The 21,156-nt window shown below is 36.4% G+C and overlaps 1 protein-coding gene across 1 annotated transcript in view; it reads left to right on the forward strand.

The window, feature by feature from the left end:
- The window catches only part of prkx (protein kinase X-linked), a 49,665-nt gene that overhangs the window by 19,620 nt on the left and 8,889 nt on the right, over positions 1-21,156 (forward strand). Inside the window, exons 2-4 of the mRNA XM_056254411.1 lie at positions 5,276-5,444; positions 6,414-6,677; positions 16,609-16,728. Coding sequence (XP_056110386.1) covers positions 5,276-5,444; positions 6,414-6,677; positions 16,609-16,728 — 553 coding nt within the window. The remainder of the gene's footprint in view (positions 1-5,275; positions 5,445-6,413; positions 6,678-16,608; positions 16,729-21,156) is intronic.

The raw sequence follows: 21,156 nt of genomic DNA on the forward strand, positions 1-21,156 counted from the left end.
GTCATCTAAACTTAAATTATATTAAAGTTAATTACTTACATTAATTACTCACCCTCATGTCGTTCTAAACACAAATTAAAATCTTTATTCACTTAAACATTCATCAACTCACACATCAGTTGTGGTAAACGTAAGCTCAAGCATGTTCTCTTGACATGCAAGAACCATTTAGGTTTATTCTCGTGTTACGCAGCACATTTGAGCTTCAGCAAGAATGAGTGAAGTTTGTTCTCGTGCAACAAGCAGGTTCGGTTGATCTTCTGTTTATGTTCGCTGATCAATATTATATGTGAATAAAAGCCTGAAATCTGAAAAATGAAATGAAATAAAAAATGAAATCTGTTCATCATATAAAGCGATTCCATCTCTTCAGAAAATTTGGTCTAAACCGCTCAATTCATATGGATTAGTTTTATGATCTCTTTATGAACGTTTGTAGCGTCAAGTGGTAGTTGCATGGACTGTCGATGGAGGGACCGAAAGGAGATTTCACCAAAAACTTCTTCATTTGTGTTCCGAGATGAACGAAATTCTTACAGGTTTAGAACGAGTAATGACATAATTTAAATTTTTGGGTGAATATATATATATATATATATATATATATATATATATATATATATATATATATAAAATTATATTAAACTGGCTGAATTTTCAGCAGCAATTACTCCAGTGTTTCCAAACAAAATTATTACATTTATCTTGCCTAAATGTTTGCGCTCATTGCATTTTTACAATGGGGTAATATTGTTGTTAAGAATTTACACATCACAAGGAAGCTTGATTTAAATTGTTTAATTAAATTGAAAAAAGTAGCACAAATAAATACAATAGAATAAAGATACAAATAAAGACAATTAAAGAGAAACGTTTTGAGTAGGTCTAGTATTCATATGAAACTGAATAAAGTAATCAAATGGAAAATAACACTGGGTAGTATTTTAGTCCTGAATAAATTAAATACATAGGCTATTAATCCTGATTCCTTTAACTTAAAGCTATCTTTTGTTGATTTGACAACAAAATTAATGACAGACACATATGGCTGCCGTCACTTTAAGAGCTAGTGCACGGATCCTGTGTTCATTATACTGGCATGCGTTTTATGCTTATTAAAGACAAAACCGACTATGTTTAGAGTATAGCCTACTCACAAAGACCGAAATTGACAATTTTGCGTGTTAAAGCAATATAATCCGCGAAAAATAGTTACTGGCCAGCTGTTTTTGAGGTGGATTTTCTATGAATGTGCGCATAGAAAATAATCTCTCAGAGAGCGCGCGAGCACTGATTAGTTTAAAATCACTTGAATGTTTAAACTGGTAAGGCTTAAAAAGACTTCAGTCACGATGCTCTGCTGGCCCGATTGTGCAAGTGAATATTCCGTCATGTCCCCACCTTACAGTCTATGGTCCCGACTCCAAAACGCGAGTGTGTATTATCGCCGCAGCGCTTGATGCTTGCCTTGCACAACACATTATGAGAGAAGAGATAGAAGACGCGCGGCACCGCTGAACACTCACTTTGTTTGTGAAATTGCGTCTGGAAGATAGTTGTTAAAAGAATGATTTGATTTTATTATCTGTGTGGATTACGATTGCGGGAATTTCCCGCATTATAAATGGGAGACCTGCGGGAATGATTAGAATTATGCGCAATACCCGCAATCCCGCGCCGAAATTCGAGCCCTGGTGTCAATCAAAAGGCTTTTTTTTTTAAAGAGATATCTCTCAAATTGTTAGCCTAACTTTATATCATCTTACATTTAAGAAAACTGATCCGCAAAACTGATTTTTTATTCGCACACGTGCTCCAAACTACATTTTACAGTTCGCACACATCTATTTTTAGTCACAAATGCGAGTGAAATCGTCGCACGGAAGTTTGGTTGAACAAATAAAACACAAGCCTATTTTTGGTATCTGCATGATCCACTTCATGCCCCTTAAACTCAAACTACCACTCCACGACTGTGGTTTTCCGCCTCTTGAACCGAGTGCTAATAGTACCTGCAGAGAATGCCAACTCCACACGTACACTCACAACAGGGCTTTTTTTTCTTCTTACCATGCTTTAAGGTTATGTTTGGTTTATCATCAAGAGTTAGTTGAGCATTTAGTGTGAGGCTTAGGTCTAAGAGCATATAATAGGATGTATTGGTCCAAATAGCCTGTCGAGTTGTATCCTGTTGTTAGTATTGACCTGTCCTGTCAAGCTTGTAACAGCGCTCCGGTGAGACTGAGTAGCCTGTAATTTGGTGGGTGGTCAAAGGTGCCCTGCTCTCTCAGCTTGAAAGCTCTCTCTGTTGTTATTCATATGTGTGTAGTGTAATATTTTACCCTCTACAACAAGTGTCCCCATTTATGTTTGCCATCAAACAGTAGACAGTAGAGACAGTAGAAATCAAAGACTTCTTTGAGGTGGGTCATCTTTGAGATTTTTACGCTCCCTGCTCTGTGTGCCATTCATCTGTGGAGTACTGAGCTCTGTGGAGAACAAACACAAACATGCACTGTAAAAAATTCACCCGTATATTTACAGTAAAGAACTGGCAGCTGTGGTTCCAGCCCTTTACCGTAATTTTACGGTTTCAACAATACTGTAATTTTACAGTAAAGTACTGGCAGCTGTGGTTCCAGCCCTTTACCGTAATTTTACGGTTCCAACAATGCTGTAATTTTACAGTAAAGTACTGGCAGCTGTGGTTCCAGCCCTTTACCGTAATTTTACGGTTTCAACAATGCTGTAATTTCACAGTAAAGTACTGGCAGCTGTGGTTCCAGCCCTTTACCGTAATTTTACAGTTTTTAATTTTAAGGCTGTGCTGTAATTTCACAAAGTACTGGCAGCATAAAGTTAGAATATAAATACTGTTTTTTATTTACTCTATTGTCTGATATCTATTAACATCCCTATATGTAGCATAATGTATACAGACATTCCAAACAGACTTTTTACTCAATGGAAAAAATAAAGACAAAATAGATTATGTATTAGTACATTGTTTGCCATTTATTTAAAATAAGTAACAGGTTTTAACAATACATTAACAGTATTTAAGGAAAAAAAGTCACAGAAAATACATTTTAAAATTCAATGAGAGGAACCAGTAGGCAAACACAGAAACATTACAAAGAGGCCAAAAAAAAAACCAAAAAAAAAAAACACTAAAACCAGCCAAAATGTCACATCAGCAACCAGGCCAGAGATTAAGTCTGGGTCTGAGAGGAAAACATTGAGAACCAATGGATGAAAAATCCTTGATAGAGGAAAAAAAAAAAAAAACACTGCCAAAATATCCCAAACCTGCTTTTGAATGATCTGGCCTGAGAGGAAGTCCAGATCTGAGAGGACATAATCACGAGAACCAATGGGTGAAGAAATGTAGAAAGAGGCAAAAAACAGCCAATACGTCCCACATCAGCTTTTGACAGATCTGGTCTGAGAGGAAGTCCAGGTCTGAGAGTAAAGAAAATCAAGAAAATCTTAGTGCTAAAATAAAGCACATTGCAAAAAGTGATCACATACTCTGCAAAAAGTGATCACATACTCTGCAAACACTTTTAAAAGAAACATAAAATGATCATGTTAATGTACTTAACTAATCTTAATTCTTCTGTCACTTAAAAAACAACACCACGATCGTAACATTAATTCACAAGGCCACCGTGGATGAATCAATGTCTTCTAAATCTGAAGCCAAACGATAGATGTGTGTAATAAAAATATTAATCGTTTTAACTCATTTTATTTTTGTGTAAGAAAAACAAAAATAAAATAAATACTAAATGAACTATAAATCATTACTTACGATCTACTGCCATAAGAGTGTTCACCAGGGACATGGTGACGTGACAGAGAATTGTGAAGCTCATGTGTCGGTCATCCTTGCTTCTGTGTTACTTCTGGAATATCAAATGCAAAAATGGTAACGTTACTGCATGATTGTGCACAAAGTTTGCAAGTAAGTTATACATGGCGTGAAAGTTAAACTCACCAAAGATTAGGGCAAACTGTCTCAGTAAAACATTTACATCAAGTGAAGGATTCCTAGGGAAAAAAAAGAAAATAATTATTTCGAAATCTTTAACCAAGCAAAGAAAATCGACGTCAGAGTGCGGAGAACATTGAATAGTGAAATGCCTCAGCTGTTGATAACTGTCTGTCTGCAAAAACGTGTTTCGCGCCGCAAAGAATATCCGTCTCTGCCTCGTCTTTCAAACACAACCTCTTTGACTTAATACTATAACGTTAGGCCTAACTTACATGTGAATCTCACAAAAACGCAGGTACTTGCATCACTAAATCAAAAAAAAAAAAAAAATACATATCTAATTTGCTTTGGGAATTTTAATATTATTTGCATGGAAACTAAACAAATTGACCACTACATTTTAATTACAACATTGGATCTGGATATTTCGAGTTGTTTTGTAATTATTCTCCATCTTATGTGCATGATATTATGCGAATTGATGCATCTGGTAATTCGCACCGTGTAACGTTACTGAATCACAAATTCATATAAATCGAGTTAAGGGTTAGGCTACTACAAAAGAAAGCCCAACTAATTTCTAAATGGTAACAACTTTAGCCAAGCAAAGAATTCGCAGTAATAATCGCATAGATTTACGTTAGTAATTGGAGCTCAGAGAGCGTTCATTAGCAGCTAGGCGAAATGTCTCAACCGTCGAGCTGTCTGCAAAACGCGATTCGCGCTCAGTAAGCAGTTAAAAAAATACCTCATGAAAAAGGCGATTTTACAGGTACTCTGGAGCAACATAATAGAATAACAGCAAAGAAATAAACTTACCTTGAACAGTGGCCTTCTTTAAGACAGCAAGAGCGTTGCGAAACCATTTTGTTCTTTGACTGCTTTCTGTTCGAAAAGAGACCGCGTTGAAGATGCCCCGCCCACACGTGCTATTTTTTACAGTCCAAGACTGTTTTTTCCAGGAACAAATTGGTTTACACATAAATGCTGTAAATTTACAGCAAGCAATTAATTTATGGAACATAGGCTGTAAATTTACAGGATAAAACTGTTTATTGAAATAACAGTATTTTACTGTTGGAAATTGGCTGTATTTTTACAGCAATTTTTAACAGTGTGCTTCTGTAGTCTCAGTATTAAAAAAATGGGATAGTGGTCGTAAGTAGCTTAAGTCTTCATACATTTTGGGTCCAATGTGAATTAAGTTTCTGTTGAGGCTATTATGTAATTTTTGCGTTGTAGCCATTCTCATTATGTCAGTTCTCCACACTGTTGCAGGTACAGGAACCTTTGGAAGGGTTTTTCTGGTGAAGGATAAAAAGACAAGAGGTTTCTTTGCACTGAAGGCGATGAAGATCCCAGATGTTATTCGTCTAAAGCAGGAGCAACACGTACATAATGAGAAAGAGGTTTTGACGGAGGTGAACCATCCTTTCCTTGTCAGACTGTGAGTGAACACTACACAACATTAACAAATAGGCTAACAGATTTTTACACTGTTATCTCATAAACATACACTGGGTTATGATCTGTATAAACATTTCAGTGTGCTGTATAAACATTTAAACGTGCTGAAGTACCAAACATGTCAATGTCAAATGTTGTTTGACCTGCAATCACTTTAGTCAATTCAGAACATTGAATTTGCTATCTTTAAACCTATCATTAAATATTTCTAAATATAGATACTGATCTATACTAGTGGGTTTCAACCAGAGGGGCCTCAAGAAAAAAATCAAGATATTTCTTATTTTATTTCAACCCCTCAACAACTTTTTTTTTCTTTTCTTTTTTTGAAGAACCAGGACTATATATATATATAAAAAAACGGGATATATGAAGGGAGGTAGCCTAATTTTAAAAGTATGATTTCTAGACCTGGAAAATTTTATCAAATTAATTAATAAAATTGTATTAAAGGTTCTCTAAGCGATGTCGGGTGACGTCACTTCTTGTTGACGTTTAAAGTATTGTCAAACAAAACGGAGGCTAGCTAGACCCTCCCTCCTCCTCATCCGCGCACTAACCCCCCAAACCCCGCCCCCAAGTCCTTCTTGTCGGTGATTGGCTGGAACTGTTTGTCATGTTACGTGGAGCGGGTTAGCCCAGTTTGTTTTTGTTGCTGTTTGTGGAGCCTGGGCTGTCTACAGAGATCGCGTTTCTTTACAGTGTGTTCAGGGGACAGGCAGCCAGTGGTTAGTGAGGAGATGTTTGCTGTATGTGACAAAAAAAATGTTTTTGCCTAAAAAACGCGTGACATCGCTTAGAGCACCTTTAATATTATTGTGTAATGCTTTAGTAATTTAAGCCCAGGTCTTATAATGTATAGCCTGTCTGCCTCCAAGCTCATGGCCATTTTACAAATGACTGATGTATGACCTAATCACATGTAAATATGATGTGGACATTTTTTCAGGTACTGGACGCATCATGATGATCGCTTGCTGTACATGTTGATGGAATACGTGAATGGCGGTGAACTCTTCAGCTATTTACGCAGCCGAGGACGTTTCAGTAACAGCACCGGAATGTTTTACTCAGCTGAAATCGTGTGCGCCATTGAATACCTTCACTCCAAAGAAATAGTCTACAGAGACCTGAAACCAGAGAATATACTGCTGGACAGCGAGGGGCACATTCGACTGACAGATTTCGGGTTTGCTAAAAAGCTCACAGAAAGGTATGTTTTCATTGGTTATCTATACAATATTTGTCTACATGCAATATACAGACAATATACTGTTCAAAAGTTTGTGGCTGGTAAGATTTGTTTTATGTTTTTGAAAGAAGACTCTTATGGTCACTAAGGCTGTAGAATATTACAATTTTGTGAAATATTATTACAATTTAAAATAGCTGTTTTCTATTTTAATATTATGTTTTCTATTTTTTATTCCTGTGATGGCAAACATACATTTTCAGCAGCCATTACTCTCATCTTCACTTGATCCTTCAGAAATCATTCTAATATGCTTTGGTGCTCAAGAAACAAGAAATGTATTATTATTATCAATGTAGAAAATAGTTGTACCATTTAATGGTTTTGTGGAAACGGTCATATAATTAATGTAAGGTCGAATTATGTGCTTATGTACCGGTACTCGAGTCCAAAAGCCAATACCGTGAAGGATTAGAGCTGCAGACAGTTGTGTAGGTTCTCATATTTAGTCTCTAAAAATGGCATTGGTGCATTCCTACCTCAAACAGTCAACATATGATGGAATTTGACTGCAGATATCACACTTTTTTCTATTTGTTGAATTAGTACATTGAAATATACAATTTCTGCTTAATACACTCCTAGCATTGTTGGGTGTAATGTATTACTAAGTGAAAAAGTAAAGCAAAGGACTACTAATGTTTTTTTCTGTAATTTAAAGGGTTTGTTCACCCAAAATTAGAAAAAAAATAGTCATTAATTACTCACCCTCATGTCGTACCAAACCTGTAAGACTTTCGTTCATCTTCGAAATGAATTAAATCTGAGCGATTTCTGTCACTCCATTGACAGTCCATGCATCTACCAATTTGTTGCTTCAAAAAGTTTATAAAGAGATCGTAAAACTAATTAATATGAATTGAGTGGTTTAGTACAAATTTTCTTGATCGCTTTATATAATGAACAGATTAAATTTAGGCTTTAATTCACATATAAACATTGATCAGGAAACAGAAACTCAAACCAGCATAACAAAAGAATGAACCTCATTTACCGTATCAGATCTGTGCTTTATTGAAGGTGCGGCAGTGGCTCAGTGGTTCATGTAGGTTGTCTACAAACCGAAAGGTTGGTGGTTCAATCCCCGGTTCCACCTGACCAAGTGTCGAGGTGTCCATGAGCAAGACACCTAACCCCAGCTGCTGACACCGCCGTCGGTGTATGAGTGAATGGGTGAATGTGAGGCAAATTGTAAAGCGCTTTGGTGGCCATTAGGTCTGTGAAAGCGCTATGTAAATGCAGTCCATTTACCGTTTACCATGTTTATATGTGAATAAAAGCCTAAATATGTTTATCATATAAAGTGATCGTGTCTCTTCAGAAGATTAGGACTAAACTACTCAATTCATATGGATTAGTTTTACGACCTCTTTATAAACTTTTTGAGGCGTCAAAGTGGTAGTTGTGGAGGGACCGAAATCTCTCAGTTTTAATTAAAATATACCCATTTGTGTTTAAAAGATGAACAAATGTCATATGGATTTGGAACGACGTGAGGTTGAATAATTGATGACAGAATTGTCATTTTTGGGTGAACTATCCCTTTAATTACAGTTACTTCTGATGTAATTGCATTAAATCAACCCTCTACGGACACACTGAAGCTTGAGTCGCCATTGGCTAGTATGTTAATTATTTTACTCGCAAGACTTTTTACATGAAATGCAAGAACAATGCAAAAGAAAAAAAAAGAATTTCCATTAATATAATATAATATAAAATATAAATTTCAAACACTATTAAAGACAAGTAAACAGTCTGTAATAAAATAAGAACAAGTAATCAAACTACAAGCAATAGCACAAATAAAAACAATAGAATAAAGATACAAATTTAAATTGCTTTTTTAAAATGTTTTTTCAGGTAGATCTAACAGTAGTTAGATACAGATTAGGTATATTAGGTACAGAAATTGAATAATCAAATGTAAAATAACACTGCATAGATTAAAAATAGATTAATCCTTATTAAAGTTATTTAGTCGAGCATGGAGTTTTTTTTTATTATTTTTGGCCGTTCTTTTGTTGTTTGATTAACATATAAAACACAGACAGCAGTGTTTTTAATGTTATGCTGCTGTCACTTTAAGACATAATGCACGTATCCAATACACTGATAATGTTAGTTACACATGCGTTTTCTATCAACTGTTTACGTTCACAAGAAGACGTGAAAGAGCTCAAATCAGTATTTGCCTCCTCTCAGATGCGTGTGAGTTATCTTTCTTGCCTTCTTGAGCTTGAATGTTTAAATAGGCAAGTCTAAAAAACAAGTGCAAATGATCAACTTTCATGACGATGCCACACTGACCCGATCAGGACAGTGACAGTTCTGTCAACTCTTGGTTTAGTCCTGTCGAGCCCTGCACTTAGATCTAGCGTGTCAATTCTCTTTACATGGCATGTGTAAAAGCCTCTCTCTTTCTCTAACATTAAGTGCGCGCGTGTGAGAGAAAGCGACAAAGGGCGCTGTGCTCTCAGCCAAGCGATGGTGCTTAAAGCTCAGCAGGCAATGAAAATGTCTGTGCTAAACTTATTTTTTTTCCCTCTAACTCAATCACAGGTGACTGAAATCATACAATTTACAAGCCATTGGCTATTTAAAGACATTTTTGTCACCTAGCGTGAAATTTGGTCGCATATGTGAGTAATTTACTTTTAATGTAGAGGGTTATAAATGCTGTAAAGACTATAGAACAGTTCTATATAAAACAATAGGTGATTTAACATCAAAATTGTATGTGTAATGTTAAAATGTATTTTTTTAATTTAGCCCTTTAATCTCCCTTTAAATACTTCAGTCAGTTCAAAAATAGTGTATTCAATTTTGTATTATTTATTTAAAATAATTAAAAGAGCAGTTTCATGTTTCTTGTTCAACTGGTCGAGGTTGATATGGGATTTAGAAAGTAAGTAATGCAATACTTTTTAGAGAGGGTAATTAGTACAGTAATCTAATTACACTGTTGAAGATGTAATAAGTAGCTAGTAGCTATTACTTGATAACACTTTAGTTTAGGGTCCAATTCTCTCTATTAACCTGTTGCCTATTAGCATGCATATTACTAGGATACTTGCTGTCTATTAGTACGTATAAATCACATATTTAGGCCTACGCCTTATTCCACATGACCATATTCTGCATCCCTTAATCATACCCAATACCTAAACTTAACAACTCCTTACTAACTATTAATAAGCAGTAATTAGGAGTTTATTGAGGCACAAGTCGTAGTTAATAGTTAGAATTGGACCCTAATCTAAAGTGTGACCATGTACTTTTTTAGAGTAACTTACCCAACACCTACTCCTAGAGAGGTCTATTGATGTTGTGAAATCTTTTGAAGTTATTTTTAAATACATTACCAGGGAGAGAAATAGCTGTGCAGCAGTTATCTGAAGTGCGTGTCCTTGAGTTGATTTTAAGATTGGATTAGGCATGCTCCAGAATTTTTACATTCTTTTCATGGCATTTTAACATTCCTAGTGTTTTCATTGTCAAATTAAATGTAAACTATACGTCCTGCATTGCTGAAATTCTGTAGGCGATCAAATTCATTTCAGTTTTTTTTCAGAATCTCAGCTGTGATGTTAGAGAATAATTATGTTGAATGGGCTCAGAAACGAACCTCCACGTCACTCTTCATCCTTCAAAATCCCTCTTGTTTTATTCTTCACTCACACAGTGTGACTTCCCCTACAAAAGTCATATAGAAGTGCTTCTCTGTGGGTATTAAAGCTGTTCTAATATGAGCCTCTTTAACAAAAAAGGCGCCTTTGTTTGGCTCCAGAGCATCCACCAACCTACCGTTATTAATTCTGAATGAGAGTGACACAGACCAATTATGAAGAAAGAGAGTAACCTTTGTTGAAATTGAAAATCCATCTGGTTGTCCCCTCTTACATTTATCTTTCAAATAAAAAAGAATGAGAGATTGTGATTTGTTTGTTTGTTTTCCATCTGCAGTGCGGAATACTGCAGTCAGTGCTTTTTTCAGAGCAACCCATGACCCCTCTGGTGTGTATGCATAATGGTCACGATTCTGTTTCTCTGTACATGGGGAAGGGGCCCAGTACAACGAGGGCCTGACTGTGATGCGCAAGTGACCCACATATAGAAACTCAAACCAGTGCCACTAGTCCAGTGTAGAAGACACCGGTCCCTTCAAGCAACAGCTTTGGCTTTTCCAGTTTGAGTAGATAACATTTAGACAGATTGTCATGTGGCAACATTGCCATCTGGTGGCTATAGTTTCATTTGGCATTACAGACCGGGTTATTTGCGGTTTGCATTGATTGATGGCCATTTAAAGTGGCTATATTGTTAAGATCAGGACAGGATGAGGACTTTGGAAATCTGGTCCTACAACAGGCATGACAGTTTTTTTGTTTGTTTTTTTTTAGACCGCATTATGGCATTTTTATCTGTTTTTCTTTTATCTTGTAAGTGTCTGCTCAACATGAGGGCTTATTGTTGTGCCACAGTTACTGATGAATTGCAGGGTTCTTATTGTGGTCGTATTTGTAGTTGGAGTGAACTTGTCAAACGGTAGCTGCTCAGCTTCGAGTGGCCAATCAAAAAGAAAACATAAAAAGGAATAGGAGAAAAGTCACCATCACAACAGCGTTGACATCCTAAAGGTCCTTTTTGAAAATTCGGCTGTGAATTTTGAGATGTTTACACACTTGTTTCAGCATTGACAATGACAAAGAGTTACGGATAAAGGTAGGGTAGGCAATTATTTTCATAAACACTTTTGTTCGTATCTTCTGTGGAAGTCTCAGGACCAAAAAATGTTTATCCAATCATTGCATTCGTTCCGATGATACGATCTCCTACCTGCCCTTCAGCATATGTCATCAGTCACACGTTCCATGAGGCTATGCAGAGTTGTAGACAGACAGTCACTGAGCACTGCAAACAAAGAGCAGCCACGATATACTTCAAGTGAAACCGAAGAACAAACTGATGTGCCGTAATTTCAAACAAAATCAGGTTTGGTTAATTTTGGGTGTTCAAAACGGCTTGTCAAAGTAAACTTTCTGGAAAAGTTTGCTACTGCCGGTAAGTACCACCATTGGTCCGTGGCGATTACGTAATAATATTACGTAGGTGTGCGCGGAGGCTCCGCTGAAGGATTTCACGCTGAAATCTTTTCCAGTTCATTTCTCCTGTCCAGTCCGTCGAGGTAAGACGTCCATAAATAAAAACATGAACACACTGGAGAGCCACTTTATAGTAGAAAATGAAGTTGTACTTCTGATGAAACGAGACACTGACACTGTTTTTAAGTCTATTTTTAAAATGGTAAAGCTGCTTAATTTTAAGAAATCTTTTGGAAGTGCTATATAAATAAACTTGATGTGACTTTACTAGAGTGCCGAATTGCAGAGCTCATGCAAACATATCCACTTTGCTATGATCACATGCTTTTCTTATGCTTTATGAAAATGCTTGCTGTTTTCTTAATTTCGTTGTGTGTTTATTTTGTTATTGAGAGAAAAGCATGCAGCACATATTCTATACATAATCTAAACGCTGCTCTCAGCAGTGTAGGCATCTTTGGATGGTCGCTAACAGTATATCACGGGTCATGTATTTCGAACTTCATTTTACCCCTATAAGCGAAGAATGAAAAAAATCTTTGCCGTGATTATATCGGGGCCTTTACAGTTCCTCCTGAACCAAAACAACAAGCTTATGCTGCATGCATTCCATGTCGTAACTCTAATTACAAGATGGCAACCGGTGAAGTTCTACCCAGAGCTGTTCACTTCCTCAGACTCGGATGTATGCGTTTCTCTTGCAACACTATCAACGCCTAAATTAAACTGCAGCAGTCAGGTGGTACAAGTAAGAGCTCTATACGTTGTTTACGCTCATTATTATTGTAATGTTATGTGCTTCGAGACATGAGGCAATTTAGCGCTGTCTCTCATGACGCTTTGCAGACTACTGTGCTCGTTCTTTTGGAGGAGGCATGGTTTTGGAGACTCTTCGAAGGGAGGGTGGGATCTATTGCTTACATAGGCCAGCTTGCTATTGCTAGCCTCTCCGAAATTGCCTACCCTACCTTTAAATAAAACAGGCTTACATTTTGTAGTCACAAAGACGCAGAAACACAGCCATACAGGCAAACATATTGTTAAGTGAGTCATCGGGTGTTCTTATCTTAATAACAGGAACTGATCTTGATAACAGGATCAGTTTCTTTACTGCTCCTATTAGTATGCTGTCTGATATAATTAGTGTAAACATAAATCATCAGAGCCAATTGAAAACCATGTCACACCAAACTTCTCTTGCGGTTCATTGAAATGCTGTTGTGAACTGACACCGAGAGGCTTCAGTTAACACAAGGGAGACTAATCCTCTCTATTACAGAGAGAAGGATTAAAACCATACAGCTGAGCACAGAAAGATAAAGAAAGAGACTAAAATAGAGAGCAAGAAAATAAGGAAAATACTGTGAGAGATATGCACGCAAGCTGTTCCAGACCCTCTTGCATTAAAGTTTCCTGCTGTCATCATGGCAGTTTTAGGATATTATCAGCAGTAGTATGGCCCGATGAGGTTATATATACATATTGAGAATAGAAGGGCCAACACTGAACCCTGAGGTACCCCAGGTTTGTGATGTGATTTAAACACCCCTTGAAGAAACTTTTGAAGAATCTATATCTACCCATCAGATAACCTCAAATTCAACACTCTTGCAATATGCTTTGTCCAAATGATTCATGAGCTGAAAAATGTTGAAGACCTGAAAGCTATAACTATCAATAGGTTGAGTGGAATCTTTTTCTTTTTTTTCTGTTAAAACTGCAAGCGCAAAATAAATTTTTGTTTTACAATTTTTATACAAATGATTAGTCAACAATTTTCTGATCTTTTACATAACTCACAAAGGTCTTTTACATATTTACATATCCTTATTGTCATTCTGGTATCAACAGCTACAATCTTATAATTACATTACAAAACCAGGTCCAGACAAATAAGCAAAGGGCAGCCATTTGCTGAAGGACAGGTCAACAGACTCATTTATTGACCAGCCTCATGGCCCCAAACAAACACAGAGAAGTTGCAGCTCCATGGGGTGAAATGACATATCTGTGTAATCAGAAACCCTCTACTACAAATAAAAATTTGTGTAGTGGCTTTCACCCTGGCTTCTAGCTCAATATACAGTTACACTTATAGTATCCTTGGCTTGAAGTGGATATGCTGTCTCTACCTTACACCAGCCAATACAATCCGTTCCAGATAGCCAGCTGTCATAAGGTGTACTGTAATTACACCCCTCTGTGTGCTATCTCAGCAGTCACTGCAGTAGCTGGGCTATGTCATATGGCTATGGTTATATCTCTATTTTTTACTGTGTTAAATATATAGCCCCAAAAAAAACTGTAAATATCTATGTAATGGTGTAATAATGTACATTAACACAAAATAAACCTCCAACCCTTCTTTTTTTTATCGTAGCGTTGGGGGGATTTTTAATCATAGTTAATTTAATGATAAAATTACTATTGTAACGATACTAATAATACTAATAATATTGCATGTTTGTTTTTTTGGAAATTTGACAGTAAAGCACTGAGGTTGAATTGAGATGCAGATAAAATTAACTTTTATTAACAACAGTATCGTGCAAAAGCCCAATTTTTGTAGGGAAATTTCAATATTATATTCTCATTAAATGTTGTTCTCATGGTTCTTAGTATCATACTGAACTGACCGACAGCTTCAGTGATTATAAAATGAGCGCTCTCAACTTGCTTCGTGTAATTTAGACACAATTTGAAGAAAAGGTTTTGGTTTTCATGAGACTTTGTGACTTCCTACTTTTTTCCATTAGGGACTGGAAATGGCTGCCATCTACTGGTTATAATGTTAATTTCATGTCTTTTTTTAATAATAGTGTTTGTTTGCCGTGGAATGTTAGTTTTCTTACATCTTTAAACTTTTCATTTTACAAATCATCACATCAAAAATAACATGCACTTTAAAAAGCCCTTGAAAAGTTTTTTGACTTTCACTCTCAAAAGGTTGTACGAACCCTGAGATGAATAATGTAAAAACGTTCGACTATTACTGCCACAATACCATGGTTGCAGTTAGCGTTTCTATATTAAATCTACGGTGAATGATTTGTGGACTGGAAAGCCTTCTATAACTTGTTCATTCTTGGCACAATGTCTCTCCTGGTTTCCACGTCAGCGCTGTTTTATATCCGTGGTTTATAACAGAGAATTCTGCACCGAATTTGAATGCTTCACCCTAGATCTCACTGCGATGTTATTAATTCTGTGGCGATTTCAAACTCTTTCTCACTGGATCTCACAGCGCTGTGTAATAACGGTGTCGCATGCTCAAGATCACACGCAAGTAAACATGTTCTGAGTTCTGCGCTGTCTATTATTGCTCCGAGCTGATCATTTGTCGTTAATTTTCCGTTTGATTTTTCTTGAATGCAACTGGAATTTCTTATCAGTTGGGCAATGTGGTTGTTGCACCAGTGCGACCTCGAACAAAATGTTGTCGCACTGGCATGAAAAAAGTTTGGGGGTCAATAATAATTATTGCAATCATTATTTGCAATGACTGGCAGATACTTATGCAAAAGACGTTTTTATTTATTTGTTTGTTTGTTTGTTTATTTATTTATTTATCTATTTTGTGTGACAATATTATTATAAACATAACAAGTTGAGTGAAATTTTGATTTCACTCAGTTTTCTTGCTTTCATTAGAGCACACTTTGTCCCAAAGAGCATTGTGTGCTCTAATGAAAGCAAGAAAATCTGACATTTTAATAAAGGTGTAGTTCAGCCGAAAATGTTAATTGTCATAATTTACTATATCAATTATGTCACTCCAAACCTGTATAATATTATTTCTTCTGTGGAACATAAAATATATTTTGTCAGAAATGTCTGTTTTTTGTTGTTGTTGTTGTTGTTTTTATTTTTTGTCTTTAACTCTAAACATGGTCAACTTCAAAAATGTGATTATTATTTTATAGCCTTAAAGGAACACTCCGACTTTTTGGGACTTTAGCCTATTCACCTTATCCCCCAGAGTTAGATAAGTCCATACATACCTTTTTCATCTCCGTGCGTGCTATAAGTCTGTTTGACGCACCCACCGCTAGCCTAGCTTAGCACAAAGACTGGATGTAAATGGTTGCAGCTAGCATACTAATCCAAATAAGTGACAAAATAGCGCAAACATTTTCCTATTTACATGTTGTGATTTGTATAGTCACAGAGTGTACAAAAAACTACGTCACATGAGACACAGACATATTTTAACAAACAGTATAAATACTGGGAACTATATTCTCTGAAGGCGAAGCACTGCTACTTGGGCGGAGTGATAACCGCAGCACATGAGACGCACCGTACCCAAACTCTGAACGAACTCTCTGCTCCTCACCACGGCGCGTCTCAGGTGCTGCGGTTATTACTCCGCCCAAGTAGCAGTGCTTCGCCTTCAGAGAATATAGTTCCCAGTATTTATACTGTTTGTTAAAATATGTCTGTGTCTCATGTGACGTAGTTTTTTGTACACTCTGTGACTATACAAATCACAAATCATGTTTGCGCTATTTTGTCACTTATTTGGATTAGTATGCTAGCTGCAACCATTTACATCCAGTCTTTGTGCTAAGCTAGGCTAGCGGTGGGTGCGTCTTATAGCACGCACGGAGATGAAAAAGGTATGTATGGACTTATCTAACTCTGGGGGATAAGGTGAATAGGCTAAAGTCCCCAAAAGTCGGAGTGTTCCTTTAAAACATTTCATTTTTTCCAAGTCTTTTGGATCCTGTAGGATATTTTTCTCTCTCTTTCTGTCCATCACTATTTTATTATTTCTTTCTTTACAGGACCTGGACTCTATGTGGTACTCCTGAATATTTGGCTCCTGAAGTGATCCAGAGTAAAGGTCATGGGCGAGCTGTGGATTGGTGGGCTCTCGGTGTGCTCATCTTTGAAATGCTAGCAGGGTAAGACCAAATGTTCATTTATATTTGAGTCTGTGTACCCCTGGAAGTTTGTAAATTACTAAAGGGGGTCTACAGAGATGTATGAAGTATATTTTTTAGCTAAACATTTGCTAATGATCTGAGTATAAATATTATATATTGTAATAGTGTTAGTTGGTGTTTTTTTTTAAATGATTGCTATTACTAAGTTTTACCTCCCTATATATATATATAAAAGTGCTTTACATAACAACCATATAATTAATAAGAAATTAATACCTGTATAACAACACATAAAACACAAATAAAAGCAGCAAACCTAAGAGCAACCTTAAAACAGGAGTGGCAAAACAGTATCAGACTCAAATATAAAATAGTAAAACCAACCTAAGAAAAGAGATCAATATGCTAAAGAAAACAGGTAGGTTTTTTAACAGAGACTTGAAGACAGACAGGGTAGCCGTCCCTAAACCTACCCGTCACTGGGGTTAATACCATTTATGAGTCTTCTCCTACCATCCTAGGAAAAGAAATATCGCTCCACAGATGTAGATATAGATTTTGCTTCGTTTCGCTCGGACATTTAACGGCGTAGACATACACGCGGAATCACTCGGACATTTAATGAAATGCGTATAGATAACACGCCACTTGAATTGAAAGTGGCGTGTATGTTTACGCAAAGTCATGATGTCATGTTGCGAGTGTTCCAGAGTCGTGGCCCTGCCACTGCAAATGCTCCCCTCTACGCTTGAGTCTTACGTGAGGGACTACCAGCAGAGCCTGGTCGTGGGATCTTAGACTTCTGGATGGAGTGTAAGGATGAATGAGTTCCGAGAGATAGGCAGGAGCTATGTTATGTAGAGATTTGAGAATCGGAGAGATGTGGTCATATTTTCGACACTTATGAATAAGTCTGGTTGCAGCATTTTGGACTAACTGAAGACGGGCAATTTGAGAACTTGATATACCGCAATATAAGGAATTTGCTTAATCTATCCGATATGTAATAAATGCATGAACACGGAGTTTTCATTTCCAGAGTTTTCGGAGTGAGAAAGTCTTTGACTTTAGACAGTAGACGAAGTTGATAGAAACCGGAACTGATTACGGATGAAATGTGTTTGTCAAGTTTTAAAGGCTGGTCAACAAGAACACCTAAGTTCCGCACTCCCTGGGATTTAAAAGCAGATAGACTCCCTAAATCAGGGCTAATACACTGAGAATTTTCATTTCAAAAACACACCACTAGAGGGCAGCAGTGGAATATCGAGCTCTGCCAAGGGCCTAAACCTCCATGTGCATGTCTCGGTGTCCTCTCTCAGTGCTGTCTTGATATTTATCCTTATTGTGATATTTATCCGTATTTGCCTTGACGTTAATTCCTGCAGCCCATATTCAGCATGCACAAACTGGCATATTTAATATGCACACAGATAATCTGCTCGCATTTACAGTATCTCAGGGGGCGGATGTGTATCTTGGAATAGATCTTGTTTACAAAAAGATTACATCCAGATTAATCTGTTATTGCCAACACATGTGGGCATAAATGTGTGGTAGAACAGCATGTAAAATGTGTAGATTTATTTCTCGATCAGCAAGTTCCACACTATGGAGGACCAACTCTACCATATTTAAAAATAAATACAGAAATAAATAGATGCTCAATAAATAAATAGCCTAAGCATACAATTAATTGCCCCAAAAAATACAATAAACAAATAAATGTAGGTAGAAATTAAATTATACAGTGAGACATAAATGTGTATATATCTCTTTTAATTAGCTTCTTTATTTATTCACCTTTGTAATAATTACCTTATTTATTTATTGTCCATTATAATCTTCAACTTTATTTATTAATTACTTATTTTTTGAAGTATTTATTTATGTGCATGTTATAATATTTGTGTCTGTTTTATTCTTCCTTTGTATTTTTTTACCCTATTTATTTCTTCAATGCTATTTATTTCTGCCTGTCGTTTCTACATTTCTGTATGCATTTCTGCCTCATTATGCAAATGAGGAGGGGCTGTGTCTTAAGGGGTACATTTCCTCCCATAGAGAGCCTAAGCCCCTCCCCTCCGCTTCCGGCTCATGGGACCTTATTTCGGAAAAAAATATGTAGGCTATGGTAGTCAATGGCGAGAGACAACTTATCTTTTTATTCCGTCTGAACTGTGCCCTGAATTATACATATGATGTTTGTCAATTTAAAAGATAATTATGAAAGTCAAGAAAGTCGCAGTTTGTCATAAAACAGAAGAGTGACATTTAGTTTTATGTGAAAATCGCTCAATGAACTAGATCTCCCGGGAAGCGAAACAACGAGCGAGATCCGCTGCTCGTGTGTGTGCAGTCTGGTACAAAACACTCCGGCATGACGGCGTAATGTTACGATTATAACGCAAGACTACAGAAACAATGACAGACGTTAGCTTCAGTAAAGTTAGCTTCATTCATTGAGAGAAAATGTGCGCCTTTTGGGTTTGTAGTCTTTTTAATTACGTATTTTCACAGTCTTATACCTCAACAGTTTTACATCAAACTGCGACTTTCTTGACTTTAAAATGTATATTTTAAATTGACAATCAGGGATGAGTTCCCTAATGAATATTAATGAGTCTTCCCCTACCACCCTGAAAAAAAAATAAAAAACCGCGGCCGGTGGCATGTAGATTCGACCGATGCAGTAAAAGACTAACCAACCAATGGGCAGAAGTTGACCCCTTAAGACACAGCCCCTCCTCATTTGCATAATGAGGCAGAAATGCATACAGAAATGTAAAAACGACAGGCAGAAATAAATGGCATTGAAGAAATAAATAGGGTAAAAAAATACAAAGGAAGAATAAAACAGACAAAAATATTATAACATGCACATAAATAAATACTTCAAAAAATAAGTAATTAATGAATAAAGTTGAAGATTATAACGGACAATAAATAAATAAGGTAATTATTACAAAGGTGAATAAATAAAGAAGCTAATTAAAAGAGATATATACACATTTATGTCTCACTGTATAATTTAATTTCTGCCTACATTTATTTGTTTATTGTATTTTTTGGGGCAATTCATTGTATGCTTATTTATTTATTGAGCATTTATTTATTTCTGTATTTATTTTTAAATATGGTAGAGTTGGTCCTCCATACCACACAGCTGCACTTTGTGCATAATCTTTGTGCTTGCACAAGAAAATGTGTTCATTTTGTCACATGGACTCCAAAGCCGGTGTGAAAATAAACTTCTTCCCTCCTGGTATAATTTTGGATGCTGTAGTGTATATCCATTCCAAACTGCTCCATTCTCCCACCTGCATGTTGCTGAATCTAAATCTGCCCTAGAGCTTTCACAGGCTCTCGTGTGGAGGAAAGAGTGACCCACCCTCTTCATTCATCCCAGACTTCTTTTGAACTATTTGCTCCTGCAAGTCAGTGAGAGAAAAAGACCTGGTCCCTTATTTTTCCAAGAGACAGAGTCACAGACATAGGCTCAGCTTGCCCAGACATACAAAAAGCTCTCTTCAGTCATATCTGGGACTGTGTGTTTGTCTGTTCGAATGTTAAAGGTTGTTTGACTCTCCTTTACAGGAAATATAGCAAGAGTTTGAAATAGTTCCTCCTGGGCCATCAAAGGGCTAGCAACCTCAATGTAGTGACCGACCGTGTATGTGGGTGTGAGCAGATGTCTTGTGGGTGTGTTCGTATTTCTGTCCTAACTACTTTTAAGGATACAATTGGTGAAAATGTCAGCTAAGTCTGAGCAAAAACATTTAGAGTTGCATTAAAAAGCAAAAATGGTTCACAAACCAGGGTTTCCAGAAGATGTATTTTGAATTAAGGATTGGGTTAGGGTAGGATTGGGTATCGTTTGAATTTTAACGATTCCAAAACTGCTTATCGATTGCTTATTTCGATTTCAATTAGATAACCTTTATTGCAAAACATTTCATTGTAGCTGAATACCATGAACAAAAATCAGCAGGCTAAAGAGCACTTAAGGAACTTTTGCCTATGGTTTAAAAATATCATAGCAAAAACAACTAGCCTAACTAATATACATTTCCAACATTATTAAAGAAAAATAAACAAAGCAAATAAATAAACAACGGAACAAGTATACGATTGAAATAAACAAACAATGTTTAAGATTTTCAGGTATTCAGGTACAGAAACTGTAATCAAATGTAAAATAACTGCACTTTATGAATAAAATATAGGCTACATTACAAATATAGTTACAAAAGTTATTCAGTCAAGAACAGAGAGTTAATTTTCTCTTTGTCTTTTGTTGTTTGATTAACGTTATTATAGAGACAGCAGCAGGAATATCAGGCTGTTGTCACTTTAAGAGCTGCATTGATCCAATATAATGTTACACATGCATTTTCTTTGTCAACTGTTTGTTCAATTAAGACATAACCAACTGTGTTTGCGATA

Source organism: Rhinichthys klamathensis, unplaced genomic scaffold, assembly GCF_029890125.1.
Source record: "Rhinichthys klamathensis goyatoka isolate OS25496 unplaced genomic scaffold, OSU_Roscu_1.1 h1tg000111l_1, whole genome shotgun sequence".
NCBI lineage: Eukaryota > Metazoa > Chordata > Actinopteri > Cypriniformes > Leuciscidae > Rhinichthys > Rhinichthys klamathensis.